General features: G+C 37.5%; 1 protein-coding gene across 1 annotated transcript; it reads left to right on the forward strand.

The window, feature by feature from the left end:
* Window positions 1–440: 440 nt before the first annotated feature.
* RBM44 (RNA binding motif protein 44) lies at window positions 441–21,423 on the forward strand. The gene is made up of 11 exons (XM_054505924.2): window positions 441–462; window positions 5,740–5,830; window positions 8,256–9,868; window positions 10,163–10,221; window positions 11,209–11,385; window positions 11,871–12,054; window positions 12,219–12,241; window positions 12,374–12,458; window positions 15,152–15,266; window positions 15,967–16,095; window positions 21,226–21,423. The coding sequence occupies exons 2-11, from the start codon at window positions 5,758–5,760 to the stop codon at window positions 21,273–21,275; spliced, it is 2,508 nt and encodes an 835-aa protein (XP_054361899.1). The 5' UTR covers window positions 441–462; window positions 5,740–5,757; the 3' UTR covers window positions 21,276–21,423.
* The last annotated feature ends 2,401 nt before the right edge of the window (window positions 21,424–23,824 follow it).

A 23,824-nucleotide genomic window follows, 5' to 3' on the forward strand; every position in this document is an offset into this window, starting at 1 on the left:
TTTGACTGAAGTTGTGGTCAATCTGTAGCTGAATTTGTAGAGAACAGATCTTAACAATATTGAGTCTTTTGATCCATGAACATGGTATATATCTCTCCTTTTATTTAGTTCTGCCTTAATTTCTCTTAGTGTTTTGTAGTTTTCAACATAAAATTCTTATACATCTCTCATTTCATTTAAACACCAAGTTTTTAATGTTTTTTTGATGCTTTTGAAATGATACTCTTCTAAAATTTTCATTTTCCGAATGTTTGTTACTAGAGGATGGAAATGCACTTAACCTTGTATTTTTCAACTTTGCTAAATTACTTATTAGTTGTAGTAGTTTCTTTCTATATCTCTTTGTTTTTTCTCTGTACATTATATGATTTGTGAATAAAAACAGTTTTACTTTTTTTTCCCTCCAATCTATAGGCCTTTATTTATTGTACTGCCTAGGACCTCTAGTACATGAAATAAATGGTAAGAGAACAAATGTCTTGTTTTTGACAGAAATTATTCAATTTTTACTATCAAATATGTTAGCCATACAATTTTTTTTCTTTTGGGTTTTCTGTAGATACCCATTATTAGATTGAGGAAAGTCCTTACTGGTTTTTTGTTTTTGTTTTTAAGATTTTATTTATTTATTTGACAGAGAGAGAGCACAAGCAAGGGGAGTGGGAGAGGGAGAAGCAGGCTCCACACTGAGCAAGGAGCCCAATGTGGGACTCAATTCTAGGACGCTGGGATCATGACCTGAGCCGAAGCCAGACGCTTAACCGCCTGAGCCACCCAGGCGCCCTCCTTACTGTTTTTTGTTTGCTAAGAGCTTTTACAATGAATAGGTTCTGAGTTTTAACAAATGTTATCAAATTCTTTTTCTGCATCTCTTAAGATGATCCTGTGATTTTTCTCCTTTATTCTCTTACTGTGGTCAATAACTGCTTTTATAGGTTGCTGGATTTGCTTTGCAAAAAATTATTTTAGGATATATGAATCTATGTGCATGAGAGCTGTCATTTTATTTTTTTCTTGCAATATCCTCAGATTTGGGTATCAAGATTATGCTGGATCTATAAAACATATTGGGAAGTCTTCCCTCTTCCTCACCTTTCTAAAAACTTTGGTTAAAAGTGAATTCTGACTTTATTTCTACCTTAGTTGATGGATAGAATTCATCAGTGAAACCATCTGCATTTGGAATTTTCTTTGAGGGAAAATTTTTAATTATAGGTTTAGTTTTCTTAAGAGATATGGGACTATCCAGATTATTTATTTCTTCTTGTATCCATTTTGGAAGGTTGTGCCTTAGTTGTAGAATTTATCAGATAATGTTGATCATTATATCCTCTATTATTTTAATGTATGTAAATTCCTATAGTAATGTCTCCTTTATTCATGATATTGGCAATTTGTGTTTGCTCTTTTTCTTAAGTGTTCTGTGAAGGGTTTATAAGTTTTATTAATCTTCAAAAATTTGGATGTGTTCATTTTTATCTATTCATTTACTTTTGTTTTATTTACATCTCATTCTTTCCATCCCACTTTGGGCTTAATTTGTTTTAATTTTTCTAGTTTCTTAAGACAAATCGCTGATCTTAAACCTTTTTTCTTTTCTAGTATAAGCTCTTAAAGCTATACATTTCTCTCTAAGCACTACAAATTTTGATATGTTGTATTTTTATAATCATTTAGTTCAAAATATTTTTTAAATTTCCATTGTGACATGTTTTTTTACCCATGAATGATTTACAAGTGTTTTGTTTAATTTCTAAATATTTGGAAAGTATGGGGCGCCAGGGTGGCTCAGTTGGTTAAATGTCCAACTCTTGATTTCAGCTCAAGTCATGTTCTCAGGGTTGTGAGATCGAGCCCTGTGCTGGGCGTGGAGCCTGCTTGGGATCTCTTTGTCCCTCCTGCTCTGCTCCTCCCCCACTTCTCCCCCCCCCCAAAAAAAATTGGGGAAGTTACCCTTTTTATTATTCGTAATTATACTGTAGTCGGAAAACATACTGTCAAGCATATGGAAGATTCTGGCCATAATTATGTAGTAACAGAAATTGGACTTATCATGTTGCCACAAAACAACTTGAAAACTAGGCCTCGTGTATGAAACAACTGTGTCCAGACACTGGGCCATAGGCAGTACAGGACTGTCACTTCTGAAGGAAAGAAAACATACAATAGGAGCCCTGTGGTAGCCTGGCTTCCTACCTGGAACACATCTGCCAATCGATAGCTGCACACCAGCTACCGTGGGATGTTCGGTTGCTCAGGTAATGAAACCACATTTGGTTGAGCAGCTGCGGTTGGAGTCGCCACCTAGTTAAGGTTGTGGTCATCCACTGTCCTCTCCAAGGTGCATCTCTCTTCTGCCCAGGTCAAATATGAGAGCTGAATGGGGATGTGCGAATCACAGCCCTTGCCTCTTTCAAGTCCTGGGTGATGGCACTAATCTCTGCAATCCCTTCAGGGATATGATACTACTTTGATTTACTATTTTTCTAGGTAGAGGTGATTCTAATGCCTTCCTTTTGGCTTTTCCCACCGTAATAGCCCTCACTCAACAGGTCAGGGAACTATTGTGAGGATTCTGCCATCTGTTAATCTGTTATGTCTCTTACAATGATGCATTCTGAAACTGTGGAAATAACCACAGGATGGGTTCAGGGACCCAGTGGACCCACAGCAAAATAGACGTGAGCTAAAATTGCATTGATCATCTGACCTCTATAAGTCCGTACTCGGATTGGCGGGCTGGACCACAGTGACATTTTGGGTCTCCTAAAATCAGTGCCACTTCAGAGCCAGTAGTCTGATTATTTCCTTTTCCCCAGTTATACAGTTAGTTTGGTAAAAGGCTAAGCTTTTGAGAAAGGCTAGGAGAAAGATTAATAGTTTTAATTTTTAGTAGTGTATGTTTAGGGTCCTTCCCCAAGAGGACCCAGCCTCCCCTTCATTCAGGGGGTTCTGGGTCTACAAACTGGCATAGGTCTTGGGATTAATTGAGGGATCGGAACTCTATTTTTATGGTTCAGGTTAGTTTCGTTCACTTGACCTAGAACTTCCCTGCTTACACAGATCAAATAAGAATTTAGTAGGCTTGATAGGAATTGATATAGGATAGATCTTTGATGGCCTTTTCAATTTTTTTCTATGATTGGTTCTCTGTTTAGCTTTTTCTGTAAGTTTTTTGAAAACTATTTTCCTAGAAAATTGCCTGTTTTGGTTAAATTTTCGTTTATCCATCAGAAGTATATATAGCAATCTCAGTTTTTATAAGTTCTTTTTAGAAACCTCTTACTAAAATGCTTATTTTCTCATTGCTAACTTGTGTTTCAGTCCTCTCAGATTTGTCTGATATTTATCTATTTTTTCAAAGAATAGCTTTTAGTTTTAGTTATCACTTTTACTCTTTTCAAATTGGTCACTTCTGCTTTTGTATTAACTAATTCTTTTTTGATATAAGTACTTTAGCTCTTTTCTTGATTCTTGAGTTGACGTCTTATTAGCTTATTTAGTTAGAATTAATAACAAGCATCTAAAGCTGTGTCTTCTTGTGGTTATAACTTTGGCCAGGTCCTATATATTTTGGAACTCTGTGCTCTCATTGTCATTAATTGGTTTTCAGTTGTTGAAGTTTGTACCGTTTATTAAGTAGCTAAGTCAGGATTTAAAGCCAGACAGGCTGTCTCCATGAAGTAAGCTCTCTGCTTTATACAGTTGACCCTTGAACAACATGGGTTTGAACTGCGCGGCTCTACTTACATGCAGATTTTTTCAATATGGTGCTGTACTATAAATGTATATTCCTTACAAAATTTCTTTGTTTTTAATTTTTTTTAATTTTTAATTTTTTGGAAAGATTTTATTTATTCATTTGAGAGAGAGAGTGAGAGCACGAGCGGTGGGGAGGGGCAGAGGGAGAGGGAGAAGCAGACTCCCTGCCAAGCAGGGAGCCTGACACGAAGCCCAATCCCAGGACCCTGAGACTACTACCCGAGCCAAAGGTAGATGCCCAATCGACTGAGCCACCCAGGTGCCCCTCCCTTTTATTTTAGAGAGAGCGAGCAAGGGGAAAGAGGGGTAGAGGGAGAGAGAGAGAGAGAGAATCGTAAGCAGGCTCCATTCCCAGCGTGGAGCCCAACGCGGTGCTCAATCTCATGACCCTGAGATCATGACCTGAGCCAAAATCAAGAGTTGTGCAGCCCCCCCGTATGAAATTCTTAACGTTTTTTTCTCTAGCTTATTTTATTGTGAGAATACTATATATAATACATACAATACAAAATATGTGTTCATCACTGTTTAGGTTATTGGTAAGGCTTCCAATCAATAGCAGGCTATTGTTAAGTTTTGAGGAAGTCAGAGTTACACATGGGGGCTTGGCGCCTCTAACCCCTGTGTGTTCAAAGGTCAGCTGTAATGTCTTGTCATTGTAGCCCAGGGCAAATGAACTTAGATGATTTGTTCAGGGTCATTAATTGAAATAGTTCATTGAGAATTAGAACAAAATCAGTTTTGGGTTTTTTTTTTTCCCAAACTCCTCAGGAACCTTTGTAATACCTGGTCACCAGAATTCCATTGACGATACCTTAGCTTTTTAGACGTATAGACAGTGAAGATAACTAGGAACCAGAAGGCCCAAAATGGTTATGTGTGTTGGCTGGACATTTCTTCTGCTGGTCTCCTCTGGGGTCACTCATGTACCCATTGGGGTGCCTTGACTTTCCTCTAAGTGACTAGCTTGGACTTCCGCATGTGGCAGCTGGATTCAAAGAGTCCTTGTCAGTGACTTTTTAAAAACAGCTTTATTGAGGTATATTTTACTCCTTTCAAATGTACAGTTCAGTCTTAGTAACTTTACCAAGTGGTGCAACCATCATACCATAAATCAGCTTTAGAACATTTTAATCCCTCCAATAAGATCCCTTATCCCCATTTACAGTTAAACCCTCTTCCCATCCCCTACCTGAGGCAACCATTATTCTACTTTCTGTCTCTATAAATTGGCTTTTTCTATACATTGCATTTTTTTAAAATTTTATTTATTTATTTGACAGAGAGAGACACAGTGAGAGAGGGAACACAGCAGGGGGAGTGGGAGAGAGAGAAGCAGGCTTCCCGCTGAGCAGGGAGCCCGATGTGGGGCTCGATCCCAGGACCCTGGGATCATGACCTGAGCCGAAGGCAGATACTTAACAACTGAGCCACCCAGGCGCCCCTATACATTGCATGTAAATGGAATCATCAATACGTGATCTCTTGTCCAACTTCTTTCATTCAGCATAATGTTTTTGAGATTACTCCATGAGATTATACGCCTCAGTTTGTTCCTTTTGTTGCTGAAAGATACTCCATTGTACGGATATGGATATACTGTTCCATTGGGCTTTAATAGGTCTATAATTTGTTTTGAAACATTTTGATCCAGGTTTGATATCAGTGGGTCACACTGTAGCCTTCAATACTCTATTTTTTGGATTAAGACTTTTTTGGTAGCCTAATATATTATCCTTTAATGTTCCTTGGAAATGTTAAAAGAATGTGCCATGTCTGTTTGAATAATATAATCTATGACTTAGCTGTCAGTTCATACTTTTACAAAAGTTATTCAAATGTTCTGCCAGTTTTATCAGCCCTCTTATATTAGAATCTCTGATTATAATTGCCATTTTGTTAAATTCTTGATTTTCTAATAGTTTTTAAAATATAATGCCAAGTCTAATAATAGTTTGGTATTTATCCCTCTTCTAGAGTGCACATCCTTGAGAGATGCAGGCTACTGCAGTGGTGGAGATAGCTTCTGGTAAAGGCTCCCACTATAATGGAGGAAACATCCAGAAAGGTGAGGGGCCAGGCCAGTTGGCTTTATTCTGGGTGGCGAGAAGTACTAACTGTAATTCGGCGAGTTAGTTCCCCGTCCAGCGTTGCTACTTTTTAAGCCTTCCTCCTAGTAAGGTGGTAAGATTCAGCATGTTTTTAATTTAGCAAACTCACTCAGGTGATTTCTGGTGAATATGGGCAGCCTTCACAGGACCTCTTGGGTAAATGGAAGATTTAGGAAAGAAAAGGTGAGCCAGAAGAGAGGGTTTCTATTCAGCCAGGCCTTCAGGGTGGTAAGTGGAGGGTGGGCAGGTTGGCCTCTGCTGCCCAAGTTGTAGATGTTTTGTCTTCACCCAAATCAGAAATTTCTTTATCTGTGGTAATGGTAGATGAGAAAATAAGAAATAACAAGAGCATAAAAAGCAAGATGACTAAATTTTTGTGCTTATGAATATATGTGGTTTTAATACACACACACACACAAAATATTAGAATAAAATATAAAAGAATACTTTTATAGTCCTGTGGTAGAGAAGGCCAGAAAGACAAAACCCAGAAGTCAGGGAAGAAAAGACTGATCCATTTAACTAATCTAAAAAACATATAGTATAAGATTTTATAGGAAGTTAAAAGATAAGCAATAAACTAGGAAAAAGTCTCTCATATTATAAATATGAAAAACAAAGAATTAGTATCCAGAATACATAACTAACTCTTATACAAATCCCTAAGAAAAACAGATAAATTTAAAAGTGAAGCTGACACTTCTAGCCTTTGCTCCAACCCCATATTTATAATAGTTTGTCAGATATTCACATGTGGGTGTTTTATCACTGAGCTCAAACTCCACTTGCTTGGAACTGACCCCTCATTATCTCCTCCCTCCCCTACCTTGCTTTCTCTCTGTTCCTCTTTATAAAGTGCCTCTATCCCTTTAGCTCCAAATATTCCCATTCAACTGTAATATCAAGTTGTATACCTTAGCATTATCTCAGAGTGATGTCCAAGCAGGTGGTAACCAGTTGGTAGTCATGAAATCAATTTAGCTGATTGCGATCAGCTCTTTTAAAATAAATTAAACACACCAGAAAATACCAAAATACATTGGACATAGAGTAGTTACTGTTTTGTTGGATTTTTGTTTCACTTACATACGTGTGTGTGTGTGTGTGTACTGGATCTTGATATAAAACGTGGTTCTGATTATCTTCTTAATCCAAAAAATTTCCAAAGCCATTATCTCTCCCTCATCTCCCATTCCTAATCAACCACCAAGTCTTGTCAGTATGGCGCTTTTATACCAGTCCCATCTTCTCATCCCTCTTCTGTACGTAGTCTCTCTGCCTCAGTCTCCCCTTCAAGCCTTTATTCTCACCATTGCCAGGGTCATCTAAACTTACTCTATTCTCATGATTACCCTTTTAAGAAGCTTTCAGTAGTTGTCTGTTGCCTTAGAATAAGAGCCATACATCTTAGCACATTATAAAAGGCCTCTTTCTGTTCATAGCTCCTGTCATTTCTGTAGAGGTGTTTTATTCCAAAGTGGCTTACAATTTCCTGAAAATGCCATGTTCTTTCATGTAGCTAACTTTCTGTGTGCATGCTGTTTGATTTGCCTAAAATAACTGCTTTGTTTCAAAACACTTTTTAAATGTAAAGTTTCCTCTGAAGTTTACTTCTTTTTTCTCAAGCATTTTCCTGCTCGTTAACACAACTCTGTCACTGTATTACATGTAAGTGTCCTTTTCTTATCTGTGACCCTTAGGAAAGCCGAAAGTGTTTGGGTGCAGTGCCAATGTCTTCTTCCCTTTGTTTCTGCAACGCCTGAGGCTGTCGTTAGGAGGCACCCAAAGATTATAGAGTGACTGCCTTATAAATAGTAAACACCTTGCCATTGAAAGAATTCAAGACGAATCTTGGCTATTATCTCAGTCAGCTGGGGCTACCATAACAAAATACCATAGACTGGGTGGTTTAAACAACATATATTTATTTTTTCACAGTTCTGGAGGCTAGAAGTCCAAATTAGGGTGCCAGTGTGGTCAGGTTCTGGTAAGGGCTCTCTTCCTGGCTTGTGGATGGCTACCTTCTTACAGTGTCTTCACATGGTGGAAAGAAAGAGCAAGCTCTCTAGCATTTATCCCATCTTGAGGCACTTATCCCATCCTGAAGGCCCCATCCTCGTGACCTTATCTAGCCCTGATTACCTCCCAAAGGCCCCAGCTCCAGTTGTCACACTGGGAGTTAAGGCTTCGACAGACATGAGTTTCGAGGGGAATAAAATTTAGTGCAGAGCAGCAACCATAAGGGTTATTTGTCATGGGTAATGTAAAAATTATTCCTATATTGGGAAGAGCTTTGATCAGATCATATCTAAGGTTTTTCTGGTGTTTAGCTTCTGTATTGTTAATGATGCCAACATTTTCTTCTTCTTTTTTTTAAATCAGATGCGCCTTCTAATCCCAAGAAAGAAGATTTGTTATTATCTTCCAGTGGTTGTAACAAAGCCAAATTGGCTTTTCTTGATGATGACTGGGATTCCTTGGCACTAGAACAAAGAGCTAATGACAAAGAAGTCAGCAGTACTGACCGAATGGATTTATTGGAGCTATCTTGTACCGGGAGTCCAGATCCTAACAGGGAGAGCATGCTCTCTCAGTCTAGCGAGTTTGAGGACAGCATTGACTGTGCTTTCTTGAATGAAACCTACTCTATACATTATTCAGAGTCAAAACTAAAGAATGAAAGTCTCATTCGTTTAAATTCAGAAATAGATTCTGAAATGCAGAAAAGAGAAGGGGTGTTTTTTGATATTTTGGAATATCAAGGTAATAAAATTACTGGCTTGGAAAGAACCTATAAGATTTCAGATGATGATTATAAAGAAACTGCTGAAGATGCACAAAAGCATGATATAGATGAAGATTCACAGCAGGAATATCACAGTGCAGAAGAGCAAGAATACATAAGTACCCATTTATCTTTTGACCAAATGAAAACATTGAACATACCTAATCTGGAAGTTGTTAGATTGAGAAATTCAGGTTATGAAGTTGAATGTGCTAGCAATCTAGAAGGTAATCATGTTAAATTGGAAAGTAATTGTAGCATCTCTTTAGATTCAACTGATGTTTATGGACAAGAAGATGCACCTCGTGTCTCCAAGTTTCAGAATTCTGTTGTGTTAAGAGAATATCATGAACCAAAGCATGAAATGTGTAAGGAACAAGAGATGAGTTTAATGTACCACACAGTCTTTGATGAAATTGTACTAGGGAGTAGTCCGCTTGAGAACCAGGAATCTCAGTCTAAGAGTGGTTTCTTGATCCCTCAGAAAGCATTAAAAACTAAAATGTATACTGGCAAAATGAAAGGTCAAATAATTGAAAGTAAAGATTTTTGTGGGAATGCAATCGTTGAGAACAAAAAGTCGCACCACCTTGAAAATCCTAGCACATCACAACAAGACAAATCTTTACAGATGTTACTCCAACCCTGTAAAGATTGTCAAACATCCTGGACCTCTATTTTTGATGATTCAGTAATTTCTGCCTGTGGATATTCACATTATAAAAGCCTACAGAATACTCCGAATCCGGCCTTAGATTTTTCTGTTACTCTCCCGAGGATTGCAGTCAAAGACAGTCAGGCAGTAGAAGATACCTCCCTGAAGGTTGCTGATGGCAGTACGACAAGTAAAACTTGCTTTCACAATATAGAAGGAACAGGTCCCAAATTAGTGACAGATGCAGCAAACGGGACAGTCACAGTTAATCAGACAGTGGACGTTAGCACTGATTTTAGGGCTTGTTTCACAACCAGCAGGGCAACAAGTGCAAGATCTTCTGTAGCATCTACTTCAAGCAATACAGAGATAACAATGATGAACAAAAAACGGCCTGGTGAATGGCCCAGTGAGAAACAGAGAAGCGTGGCTTGTAATACAGATTGGTCATGCAGTCAGGATGATGACGATGCACCAGGGGCTGCGACAGAAGGATCATTGGGAAAATCTCTCTCAGTTGACAGTTCAAAACCTAATGGAAATTTCCTAAATAAGGTAAAGCCAATATGATTAATGATAAAATTTTATTTGACCTTACATAGAGGCTGTGTATGATGAAATAAATGGTTTGTTGAATTATAACAGGGGTCCCTAAGGCTTTTGTGAGGAAATGCTGAATGAGGAGAAAGGTGAATAGATTGCTGCCAAACTCTGTCCTTCTTTGGTGGCAGCTGTTGCCACCAAGTCAATTAGAAATTGGAATTTTACATCTTACCAGCTTGGAACTCCAGATACAACATATGTTGTTTGTGATCTATTTCTAATTTTATTTTAAACCATGTTTTCCAGGATCCCCTGGAATTAAGAAAAACATCTGCTATCACAGACTTAAAGAAACATCCTGAAAGGTAAATCAGATGTATCAACCTGCAGATATACATGGGGAAAAATCAAAACAGTAATTTGCTTTTTTTGGAGGGTGTTTAACCATATGGGATAATAGCTAAAAGGGACTTTAAGAGATCATCTATTTCAGCCATTTGCCTTCAAATAAATAAATATTAGGATAATGTATAACTTTAAAGCTTTTCACTTATTAAGATTCTATCTCAATAATTCCTTCAGAAACTCATGGCATCTTCTCTTTATTTATTCAACACAAATCTATACTGATTTAATTATTCCATTTTCCTTCGTTTGATCCCTCTCTAGACCAAAACAAAATAGCACCTATGGAAAACTTCACATATTTGAAGTAGTAAATAGCTGCTTTCACTGGAGTATTTTAATCTTGATTTTAATTCATTGTGTAATTTACTCTGCATCTGTGGAGAACCTGGGGTGGGGGTTCAGAGAGGAAAGGGCAGGTCTCTGAGAAGCCAAATTCGTTTTCATGCTCTGAGTTCATTTACTTTTTCCTTCACTCATTCTTCATTCTCCTAATGAGTTTAATCTGGTGCTTGCTCGCTCTCCCTCAAATAAATAAATAAATAAAATCTTTTAAAAAGAGAGAGAGAGAGATAATACATTTAAGAACCATTTCCATCCAGAATGCTTATAACTTTAAAAAACGTTGGCCAAAGCTTGATTTAGGTTGAAAATCTATTGATTGTGGATAAATAAAGTTGATTCTGTACTTCAGAATCCTTTTTTGGTAAAAGAAAGTATGAATTGGAAACTTTTTTACTTCCTTGACTTCTAGAAAGTATATATTTACTTTGACTTGACATCCTTATTTTCTGAGGATGTAATGTTTCCTACAGCCTTTCCATCTTAGTAGAAATTGATTTAAACTGGACAGAAAATTTTAAGAAATTTAAAATCTCTTTGAGAGGCATGTCATTAACAGGGAAAAATATTTGGAATCTTGCCTAATCCAGTCTTTTATTTTAAAGGGAATGTCAGCTTTCTCAGGAGCCGGCGAAGAGTTTGCCATCAAAGTGCTGTCAGAAAATCATGCAGAGAGCCATCAAAGCAGAGCTGCACCTTTTAAATGTTCACTATCAGATGTGTCACCGCCACTGCACTGATATTTACAAACTCATAGTGGAAAACAGGCCAGGGTTAAATAGGTGATTGTTCATTTTAAATCTGTATCTTCCTAGAAAGTCATTATAAGCTTTAAATTTATACCAGAAAATTTCTTTAATTTTTATTTTTGAAAGGCAAAGTGAGGAGTAGATTGTAACTGGGTTTGTTAGCTGGCCTAGGGGTGATGGACTTTAAAAAGTCGTACATTTTAACTTCATGGGGAGGCAGCAGGGTATGTCAGGGTGGCGAATCCAGTGAAACAATAGACTGGATGTTTATAAAGTCCCAGGTATGGCTGAAGTCAGTAGCACAGTTTGCATGACATCCTGCCACCTTCTCTCTAGCTTATATACTGAGGGCTGCTTCTGCTACCCCTAGAAAAACATCTTCTTTGGTTTTCTTTTACTAGATATTTAAAAGAAAAAGTCTGTAAAGATCTGGTAGAGTTGGAACTCAGCATATAATATAATAGTGTTAAATGGATGACTTGTGCCTAAGGAGTTTTGTAAATTTGACTTTTGAACAGAAACTTATCAAGTAATTCTACTAAGAAGGAATTAGGATCAGCACTACTGTCTGTTTTGGGAGACTTAAAGGTTAGATATGAGAGCTTGAAAGAAAAAATAAACAAGGGCATGCCTCTGGAAGATATGCCCCCGCTGTCCGTGGAATCAAAATTATTATCGACCTTCTCTACGTTTGCTTCCACGGTATGTATGTATGTTTTATAATTAAAATTTTACTCTCTAAAATTTTACAGAGTTACTTTATTTATTCAACACAACTCTGTACTGATTTAAATTTTACTCTCTAAAATTTTACTCTGCATACATTTTAAACTAAAAGACTTTTCTTCCCTTTTCTCTCTTTCCAGCTAATGAAAGAAGAATCACATGTGTAAGTTATGGTTTCATCTAATGTAGAATGCATTAGATCTTAAAAATTGCTAAAGTCGGTTAACTTTAAGTTTTCTGTTGGTCCTTTTTCAGAACATTGATAAGCTATTTAATGAAATGCTTGTCTGTTTAGCTTTTCAGAAGCAGATCCTGAAGTAGATAATCAAAGTACACGTGATGTCGACGTCTCTTCAAGCCTAAAAAAGACACTCTCTCAAGTGAGACTTTTAAAAACTAGTTCATTGGCGTAAATCTGTGATTTTATGGCTTTCAGAAGCTCTCACCTTTTTTTTCTTTTTTTTTTTTTAAAGATTTTATTTATTTATTTATTTGAGAGAGAGAATGAGAGAGAGAGCACATGGGGGGGGGGGGAGGGTCAGAGGGAGAAGCAGACTCCCCGCCGAGCAGGGAGCCCGATGCGAGACTCGATCCTGGGACTCCAGGATCATGACCTGAGCTGAAGGCAGTCGCCTAACCAACTGAGCCACCCAGGCGCCCCATTCTCACCTTTTTTTCCACTCAGCTGGCTTTGTGTACTACTACCTGAGGGGTAGAACTGATTAGAAGGAACATAGTGTCCTGATCAAATAGATGTCAGTGGTGTCTGTTCAGTAACAAACCAGGAGACGGCTGAGGATGGAAGGCAGTGACGTTAATGACTCACCATGACAGTAGTTCCGATCCTGAACTGTCTAAGGCAACCCTGACTGGTGGCCACCGACACGCAGTGTGCTTAGAACTAGTAAAATGTTATCTGCATCTCATGAGGTAAAGTAATACTTCATTCATTTTAGACAAAGCAAAAGCTTAATTCCTTTTTTATTGAAATGACAAAATGAGTTTTTAAATGCCTTTCACAGGTGTTCTTGATCTCTCTTGTCCCCTAAGGAATTGTGTGTCCGGTAACAGTCTGTGTAAGGGCACTCTGCAGAGTGTGAAGCGGGATAGAAACACAGGCTCTATTCCTTGTGAAGTGAGGCAGTGCCGTAGGAAAGCTGAACTTTGTTGCTGTTTTCGGATTTTGGTCTTCACCCTGAGGTTATACTATTTGGGTAGTCTTAAATAATAAGATGCATTACGGAGCCAAAAGTAAAATAGTTTATTGAGTTATATACTTTCCTATTAACAAATGATTAAAAGTAAATTACCTTAGCAAATTATGTATTCCATTGTTCTACTTGATTAAAAAAAATCTCCGTTTTAACATCTAAAACCAGATTTTTATATCCTCACATTTCTTATATAATTTGCTAAAACACATTCATTTAATGGTATGTAATGTTCTGGAGGATTTTTTTTTCATCATTGTAATGGTAACAATGATATAAACTTATTTGGGGAGAACAATAAATTTTTTTTTAAGATTTTATTTATTTATTTGACAGAGAGAGACACAGCAAGAGAGGGAACACAAGTGGTGCCTGGGTGGCTCAGTCGTTAAGCGTCTGCCTTTGGTTCAGGTCATGATCCCAGGGTCCTGGGATCAAGCCCCGCATCGGGCTCCCTGCTCAGCGGGAGGCCTGCTTCTCCCTCTCCCACTCCCCCTGCTTGTGTTCCCTCTCTCGCTGTGTCTCTCTCTGTCAAATAAATAAATAAAATCTTTAAAAAATAAAAATTAAAAAAAAAAAAGAGAGAGAGAACACAAGCAGGGGGAGTGGCAGGCAGAGGGAGAAGCAGGCTCTCCACAGAGCAGGGAGCCCGATGCGGGGCTCGATCCCAGGACCCTGGGATCATGACCTGAGCCGAAGGCAGACGCTTAACGACTGAGCCACCCAGGCGCCCCACAATAAATTATTTTTAAAAATACAAGATACAGATACAACAATTTTTATATAATCTTAGTTTGGACTATAAGACAATACCTATTATAAGTTAGGATGAAATTTTAATACCTGTCTCATTAAATTAACAGGTTATGTGTGAAAACCAGTACAGTGGAGGGTAGTGTTGCTAAATTTCAGCTACTCATGTACCATCTTCACATTTTCCCATAGCCATGTATTACCTATAATCTTACTTGCTTTGTATTTTTAAATGATTTCTTTTTTTTTTTTTTAAGATTATTCATCTATTTTAGAGAGAGTGCACACGAGCGGAGGATGGGGAGGGGGAGAGGGAGAAAGAGAATCTCAAGCAGTCTCCCTGCTGAGCTTGGAGCCCGACATGGGGTTCCGCATCCCATGACCCTGAGATCATGACTGAGCCGAAATCAGGAATCAGACGCTCACCTGATTGAGCCATCCAGGCGCCCTTAAATGATTCTCCTTTCTAAATAAATTTATGTGTAAAAAGTAACTATTGGGCGCCTGGGTGGCTCAGTTGATTAAGCGACTGCCTTCGGCTCAGGTCATGATCCTGGAGTCCCGGGATCGAGTCCCACATCGGGCTCCCTGCTCAGCTGGGGGTCTGCTTCTCCCTCTGACCCTCTTCCCTCTCGTGCTCTCTGTCTCTCATTCTCTCTCTCTCAAATAAATAAATAAAATCTTTAAAAAAAAAAAAAGTAACTATTAAATATGGGAAAGAAATGCCACTTTTTATAAATAAAAGGTATATATAAGCACACATTACATTAAATGTATTACTGTTAATTGTTAATGTGGAAAATAGAACACTTCTGAAAATCATCTCAAGTACTCCTTGTGTGTATGTGTGCCACACTTTGCTAAATAATGGTAGTTTTGGCAGTCACTATACACAGGTGAGTTCAAATCCTTTTTCTTGTTAAGTGTGACCAACATAAAGCAGCAAGTTACTTACTTTCAGTTTGCTCACCTATGGAAAATGGTTTTGCTTTCATTGCCTTCATTGTCATGAGGACTGAACAATGTTAGTGAAGAGTGCCTGCCACATAATAACAGTGCAGTAGCGGTTAGTCCGTATTTATTGTTGTTTTTATTATTTTAATCCTCAGATGTCCTTACAGTCTGACAGCAGTCATCCTAAGCAGGACGCACCACCCAAGGAAGATGGTTTAAAAAATGGTGACGTAGATGTAGACTTAAGTCAGCTGAAACTGGAGGACAAAGGTCAGTGTGCAGATGTAGTCCTGTGTCATTGCCCAAAAACAAGTAGCAAAGTTTAAAATACTCCTAGTGCCCATTCATTAAATCAAAATCAACATTTTTAATTGACTGGCATCATTCTGATTATGAACATTAATTATGTTCTTATTACATCTATGTAACATCTGTAAGGTTACTTAATATATTTGATAATGTCAAATAATAATACAGATTCTTTCTTCTGGTTCATGTTTTCCAATCTGAAAATTCTTTCTTCTGTCCAGTTTGTATCTATGTAAATTGTACTGTTTTAATTTTGTCCTCTGTGAGAAGAGATAATCATTCCGGAAAGATCATTAATTCAATTTTTAATGAAACTGGTTAATCCCTTTTTAAAGATGTTTACTATTATTCTGTGTATAAAAATGTGTCTCTTCTTCAATAAAGGATAATTTAAAAACCGGAACTTTTAATAAGCTAGGAATCAGTGTTAGTTAAAAGAAAACTGGGAAGCAGATCACTCAGAATAGTATTTTTTATTCAGGGGCTAGCAAAAAAACTTTTCTGAAAGGATCTTTATGCTTAGTTTATATTTTGCTGATATTTATTTTTACATAAAACTAGTAATTGTCCTCATGCTGATTTATTCTGAGAAGCTTTTTAGATAATTTCTCAGAGTTTAACATTATACATAATTCATAGCTACTTCTGTTCAATTTCTCAGACTGCAAAAATTATCGAGAAATAAGTGAAGACTGGTTTGATGCTAAAGAAAACCTGACAGGAGTTGACTTGTCAGGAATACAAGAAAATCAAATAGAAAAAGACAAAGGGGATCCAAAGTTTCCACAAGGTTGGTTCTTAACAATTTACTAAGAAATCCTACTCTAGCTCGTTTTGTAACCATCTTCTGTGTTTTTCTGAGAACTAAACTGTTTTAATATTTTATTGTTTGTGGCTTTCCTTTATAATTATAAAAAATGAGAAATTGGACATTTAGAGGTCAGTTTTTCTAGAGAGTAAATCAGTTTAAAATGTTCATTTCTTTCAGAAAACTACTAAAAGCTTAAATCCCAGATTTAGTTAGCAGTAGAGGTCTGAGTCCTTCCTGCCATTCTGGGCCAACACCAGTGCTCCTCCTGGACACTCTCTTCCTCTGAACCCTCAGCAGATCTGTCAAATTGGCATGAGGGATCCAAATAGTCCTCTTTCCCTTACTTTCCTGAAATACCAAATTATTAAAGTTTTCACCTTTCATAGTCTTTAATTGCTTATAATAGTTGGAATTTCCTCTAGTATCTGTGATCATTGCCCTTCTATCATTTCTAAATATATACTACCTTCCTTTATTTTATTTCTGTATGCTTCCATGGATTTTTATTTGATGTAAGAGCAATGGTTTTATTGGGCTTTTTTGCTTGCATAAATAATGCTTATTAAAATTTTTAAACAGGGACATCTGGTGGCTCTTTCGGTGAAGCATCTGCCTTCAGCTCAGGTCATGATCCTGGAGTCCTGGGATCAAGTCCCACATCAGGCTCCCTGCTCAGCGGAGAGCCTGCTTCTCCCTCTGCCTCTCCCCCTGCTTGTGCGCTCTCTCTCTCTCTCTCTCTGTGTCAAATAAATAAAATCTTTTTAAAAAAAGATTTTTAAACAAAATATAAGAAAATTTAAATTACCTGAAGGTTCTCCAGTCTGCAGTAACCACTATTACCATTCATTTATGCATTTTTATGCCTGTATTTCATACACATATACAGTTTAAAATAAATGACATTTTATCATCTAGCTTTATCGTAACTACTTTTTTTCCTTGCATTATTTTTGTCCATATCACTTAGCACATACTGTGTACTTACCTTACTTGATCTATGGACTGCCTTCCCACATCACATATTAGCTCAGTGAGGTTGGATTTTTTTTTATTGTTTGTTCACTACCTGTCTCCAGTGCCACATACAGTGTTCTGCCCATGGGGTAGTTAGTAGTCCTGTTGTATTGAACCTAGTGCAAGGTAAAGGGGATGAGTCGAACATATGTCTCCTAATGCCTATTCACTGTAGCTTCTTGCTCCCTCCACACCCCAGTGTAGAAGTATACAGACAAATAGTTTCACTGTCTTCTCTATGACGGTACATTATAAACCGAAGAGATTAAGCAAGCTAAAGGAAGCAAGTTAATGAAGAAGGTTGGGTTATTATTGCCTAGAGATGACGGAGTCTGCCTGCTTTGCCGCACCACCACTGAACTCGATTCGTGGGGTGAAGTGCTGGGCGTCCTGCCTGCAGTGTGAGGGGCACTCAGGAGGGGTGGGGCTATTATTATTGAGTGAAAAAACTAAAACTTACAACCATTCCATTATTATAAAAATATAAAACAAATAAATTAAAACTACTCTAAGAACTCATGCACCAGATATTTATTGTGTACTACCTATGTGCCTGGTATTGGTTTTGACAGTAAACTGAAAGAATCTCAATTCAGTGAATCCTTCTTGATTTCAGAGCAAGTTCTCTTCAAAATGGAGACCATGAAAATGCATTCTGAGAATGGAAAAAAACTGTATCTGTAATCCTACTATTTGTGGTTCCCAAAAAGTGCTATGTAAATCAAGTTGTTTGTACCCCGCCCTTTTTTCTGTTGTGCCATTACCATTAACAGGCTATATACCTGCTATTGATATTTTTCTGATTTCAAGGCTTTGTTGGTGTGGTGGTTCCCGAGCACAGGAATATACATAAGCCCTAGCCAGGATTAACATGGGGGCAGTTAGGGTCCTCTGCACATCCAGCTTCCTAGATAGCACGTCTTTGAACCAAAGACAACTGAAAGACACCTTTCTTAATTGTGATGTAATTGATTATCCTGACGAGATGTTATTGACCCATTTTTGAGCTACAATCCAATCCCTGAAGATGATATGATTAAGGCCCTAAAATCTTAAAACTGTGCTCTAGGCTCTTGGTCTTCAGACCAATGCTGATATTCAGTAATAACTCTGTAATAAGCTTTATGATAATAAAAAATTTTTTCACATTTCTTTTAAAATATCAAAATAATAGTCACATATTATGTTTCTCTACAAGCAGAAATGAAGAATATTGAACCTTTACGAAAAGATAAAGGTTATTTGATACATGTTGGTGGTCTGTGCCCTTCAGTATCTGAGGTATGCCAGGACTTATTTTCTGAGTTTCATTTTAAAATCTATTAATTGTTCATATTTTGATTATTTTTTATTTTTTCTACCTTTCACAAACTTTTATTTTTCTTTCAGGCTGATTTAAGGTCTCATTTCCAGAAATACCAAGTTTCCGAAATTTCAATTTATGATTCTTCTACTAATTATAGGTAGGTTTCCCAAATTCAGTAAGGTGCATGTGCTGGGTGTGTGCTGTGTGCCAGGGGTTGTGTGGTGGACACCAAGCGCAGTGGCAGTCAAGTCAGGGGCCATTTCTGCAGAGCTTTCCCAGCCAGAGGGATACATCACTAATGGTGCTGTTCTAATCAAATCTTCCATTACACTTTTTAATTTGCCATTAATGGCTTATTGATTTTTGTGCACTTAATCCTGTTTCATTACCATTTCATAGGGGCAGTAGAGTGCCTTAGTTAAGAGAATGGGCTCTATCGCTAGATGGCTTATGTCTTGGGCTCTGTTCCCAGTTGCATCAGTAGCTTGCTGAATAAATTTGGGCAAGTTATTTAACCTTTCCATACCTCAGGTGCTTCATCTGTAAATGGGATAATAATAATACCTTCATCGCATTGCTATGAGACAATTATTAATAAGTAAAGCAATAGGAATATAGCCTAGCATATAATAGGCACGCAGAAAATTGTACTTAGTTTTATTATTTTTAATTTTAGTTACCTTTTAGTTGATGCTTTTTTTTTTTTTTTAAAGATTATCTATTTATTTATTAGAGAGTGAGCAGGAGAGAAACAGCATTAGAGGGGAGAGGGTCAGAGGGAGAAGCAGGCTCCCCGCTGAGCCAGGAGCCCGATGAGGGACTCGATCCCAGGACCCTGGGATCATGACCTGAGCTGAAGGCAGTCGCTTAACCAACTGAGCCACCCAGGTGCCCTTAGTTGATGCTTTTATGTTTATCATGTACATACAGTCATTTCCAATATTTATCATGCTACTTTCTGTTTTGTGACATTGTAGGAATATTCAAAATTATCAAATAAAATGGTGATAGCTTGGGGCGCCTGGGTGGCTCAGTCGGTTAAGCAGCTGCCTTCGGCTCAGGTCATGATCCCAGGGTCCTGGGATTGAGCCCCGCATCGGGCTCCCTGTTCAGCAGAGAGCCTGCTTCTCCCTGTCCCTCTGTCTGCCACTCTGCCTACTTGTGCTCTCTCTCTGTCAAATAAATAAATAAATAATATCTTTATAAAAAAAATAAAATGGTGATAGCTTAATGGAAATGCCTTAATTATTTTATCACTAATGAGGATAGCTGTTTATTTCAGATGTAAAAGTCTTTATCAATTAAGAAAGGATCCAATACGGGTGCTTGGGTGGCTCGGTTGGTTGGGCATCCAACTCTTGATTTTGTCTCAGGTCATGATCTCAGGGTTGTGAGATCAAGCCTGTGTCAGGCTCTGCACTGGACATGGAGCCTGCTTAAGATTCTCTCTATCCCTCTGCCCCTTCCCCCCACCTTGAGCTCTCTCTCAAAAAAAAAAAAAAAAAAAAAAAAAATAGTTGTTTAAATGGAGTCACTTAAGATCATGGGCTTTTTAAATTTGGCCTGTTGATGTGTTGTTAATACATTCCACTACATTAAAGTAGTTTTGTGATCCTGGAAGTATTATTTGATGTGAAATATTCTTTTAGTATTTGTAATCCTTTTTAAAAAAAAATTTGTTTTTTTATTACTTGAAGTATTATACATTCTGTGTGGAAATTTAGAAAACACATTTTAAAAGAAAAACAGAGAAACTTATAACAATATAGCCATAGTTCTGTCTTTTGAAAACAACTCCTTTTCAGATTTGGTGTATGTCCTTCCATTGACACATCTAGGGCTGGTGATTTCCGAAGGATGACTTTTGCCTCACTTTCTCAATCAGATGGTTAAAATTCTGGTTAGATTTTCCAACTTCTTTTTTGGTCCTCTTATTTTTCTACGACAGGGTCCTATGGACATTATCTTACATACTCTGCCAAATGTTTTTAAAATTAGCCTTTCACATTTAAGACTTTGATCCACCTTGAGGTTATGTTTTGTGTATAGAGATTAATTTTAATTTTTTTAGAATAGATAACCAATTGTCCTAAGATTACTAATCTGTGTTACTCTGTCATAGAGCAACTTTTCAAATGTTATACATTAAATTTTAATATAAAATTAATAGAGAACTCATAAGAAATGCTGTCTTTTACTTCCCATCTTTGTTTCTTTTTTAAAGATTGTATTTATTTATTTGACGGAGAGAGTACAAGCAAGGGGAGCAGCAGAGAGAGGGTGAAGCAGGCCCCCCACTGAATAAGGAGCCCAATGCGACATGGGTCTTGATCCCAGAACCCTGGGATCATGACCTGAGCCGAAGGCAGACGCTTCACCCACTGAGCCACCCAGGCACCCCTGATTTCCTTTTTTTTTTTTTTTTATTAGGATTTTTACATTTATTTTAGAGAGAACAGGAGTGGGGTGGGGGGGCAGAGGGAGAAAGAGAAGCAGGCTCCTTACTGAGCAGGGAACCCCATGCAGGGCTCGATCCCAGGACCCTGAGATCATGACCTGAGCCAAAATCAGATGCTTAACCAACTGAGCCACCAGGCTCCCCTAATTTCTTTTTATTTAGTTATTCTAAATGAATATTCTTCCTAATCCCAAGGTAAGTATATTAACTTTTTTTTTTTTAAGGGCAGCTATTCTTGTAAAAGATATGTATGTATCCAGTAGTTACAATGTGAAGTTTGAGGCAATTTAGTCATTAACAACCTTTTGGTTTTCTGCTTTTTATATGTTAGATATGCATCCCTTGCTTTTAAAAAAAACATTGATGCAAAGATGGCCGTGAAAGAAATGAATGGGATAGAAATAAATGGAAAATCAGTAAATGTGCGGCTTGTTAAAACTCCTGGAGAATATACATCACCACTTTCCTACAAAAATGGAAATAAAGTTACTTGGAATAATTTGGAGAGAAGCACCAACAAAGAAATTAGCTCATTCTCCTCTATTTCAAGATTGCCCAGAACTAGGCCAAGGCAGCTGGGATCTGAGCAAGACAGTGAGTTTTTTCCTTTTGACCAGAAGGTTAGTTTTCTTGATGGATCTCTTCAGTGGTCTTTGTATAGGACATACTGCAGTAAGTAGCTTTGTAGAACAAGTAACTCCAGAATCAGGGCGCTTGAAGTGGAAATGAGAATGTTAATCTGTATCCTTTTTAAGCTTGGATCCACCCTAACCTGTTTTTTGTACAACTCCAGTTGCTCTTGGAGGAGTGGGGGATGTGGATCTTTGTAGATCTGGCTATAGATTATTTCTCTTTATCTTTAACTAGACACTTTGCCAGTGCTTTGCAGTCTTTTTTGTACCTATTCTTGGATAGTATTCCTGTGTAAGTAGTTAATTACTCTCTCATCATCCTTTCTCACAGTTAATCTTGGCTCATAATTATTAAAACCATAAAATATAGTCATTTTATTATATACATGCCCTCAATTTTACCTCATCAGGGTTTTAAACACTACATGGAAAATGATGAGGTTGCCCCTTTTACTCTCATCTCTCTGCTGTTCAGCAACGTGCCTGGGGTCCTATAGGAGTTCCACAGATTTTTTTTAAAAATTTACATAGAGTAAAATTCACTGCTTTTGGTATTTTCAAGTTTAGGCACATGGATGTGTAACCACCACCACAATCATGATACAGAACAGTTCCTTCATTCCAGAACATTGTCTTATACTCTGCTATTTCCTGTTCTTATGATTTTACCTTTTCCAGAATGTCATAGAAATGAATATTTTGTAACATTATTAGCCTGACATCTTAGCTTAATGCATTTGAGACTGATCCATATTGCTGTGTATATAGCATTTCATTCCGGTTTATATTTTGGCCACTTTTATTGGATTGTTTACTTTTTTAAGGTTTTCATTTAAATTCCAATTAGGTAACACAGTATATTAGTTTCAGGGGTACAATATGGTAATTCAACACTTCTTAAATCTACTGGTGCTCCTCACAACAAATGTATTCCTTTTTTTTTTTTTTTTTAAGATTTTATTTATTTATTTGACAGAGAGACACAGCGAGAGAGGGAACACAAGCAGGGGGAGTGGGAGAGGGAGAAGCAGGCTTCCCACCGAGCAGGGAGCCCGATGTGGGGCTCGATCCCAGGACCCTGGGATCATGACCTGAGCCGAAGGCAGACGCTTAACCACTGAGCCACCCAGGCGCCCCAACAAATGTATTCCTTAATCCCTATCCCCTCTTTAACCCATCCCGCCACCCACCTCCTTTCTGGTAGCCATCATTTTGTTCTCTATAGCTGAGTCTATTTCTTAGTTTGTCTCTTTCCCTTTTTCCCCCTTTGCTCATTTTTTTTTTCTTAAATTCCACATATGAGTGAAATCATATGGTATTAGTGTCTTTCTCTGACCATCTTATTTCACTTAGCATAATACACTCTATTCATGTCATTGCACATAGCAAGATTCCATTCTTTTTTATGGCTGAGTAATATTCCATTGTATATGTATACCACATCTTCTTTTTCCATTCATCAATCCCAAAAAAATGAGTAATCTGATTAAAAAATGAGAAGACATGAATAGACATTTTTCCAAAGAAGACATACAGATAGCCAACAGACCCATGAAGAGATGCCTAATATCGTTTATCATCACAGAAATGCAAATCACAACCATGATGAGATACCACCTCACACAAATCAGAATGGCTAAAATCAACAACACAAAAAACAACAGATGTTGGCGAGGATGTGGCAAAAGGGGAACCCTCATGCACTGTTGGTGGGAATGCAAGCTGGTGCAGCCACTCTGGAAAACAGTATGGAGGGTCCTCAGAAAGTTAAAAACAGAACTACCCTGCAATTCAGCAATCGTACTACTGGGTATTTACCCAAAGAATACAAAAACACTAATTCAAAGGGATACATGGACCCTGATTTTTATGGCAGCATTATTTACAATAGCCAAATTATGACAACCACCCAAGTGTCCCTTGATTGATGAATTGTTGTTTATCTTATTATTGAGTTTTGAGAGGTTTTTTATGTTCTGAATACAAACCTTTTATAAGATATATATATATGACTTGGGAATACTTTTTCTAACCTGTACTTAGTCTTTTCCTTCTTTTAATACTGTCTTAAAGGAGTTTTTAATTTTGATGAAATACAGTTTATCAGTTTTTTTCTTTTTTAACTTGTGCTTTTAGTGTTATATCTAAGAAATCTTTGCAAAACCCATGGTCACAAAGATTTTGAGTTGATTTTTATTTAACACATGAGGTATTATCACCTTTCTTTTCTCAGCTTCTCAACATTTATTCATTACATTCATTTATTTAGAAAATATTTATTGTCTACCATGAGCGGCA

The sequence above is a fragment of the Mirounga angustirostris genome, unplaced genomic scaffold, assembly GCF_029215605.1.
Source record: "Mirounga angustirostris isolate CCGP_5_RB_7025 unplaced genomic scaffold, mMirAng1.0.hap1 SCAF_3, whole genome shotgun sequence".
NCBI classification, from domain to species: Eukaryota; Metazoa; Chordata; class Mammalia; order Carnivora; family Phocidae; genus Mirounga; species Mirounga angustirostris.

Excerpts from the sequence above, each read along its gene's own strand:
- RBM44 (XM_054505924.2), top strand. The coding sequence starts at position 5,758 with ATGCAGGCTACTGCAGTGGTGGAGATAGCTTCTGGTAAAGGCTCCCAC. Across the intron at positions 11,386-11,870 it reads AACAGGCCAGGGTTAAATAG|AAACTTATCAAGTAATTCTA; the intron begins GTGATTGTTCAT and ends ACTTTTGAACAG. Across the intron at positions 12,055-12,218 it reads TCTCTACGTTTGCTTCCACG|CTAATGAAAGAAGAATCACA; the intron begins GTATGTATGTAT and ends CTCTCTTTCCAG.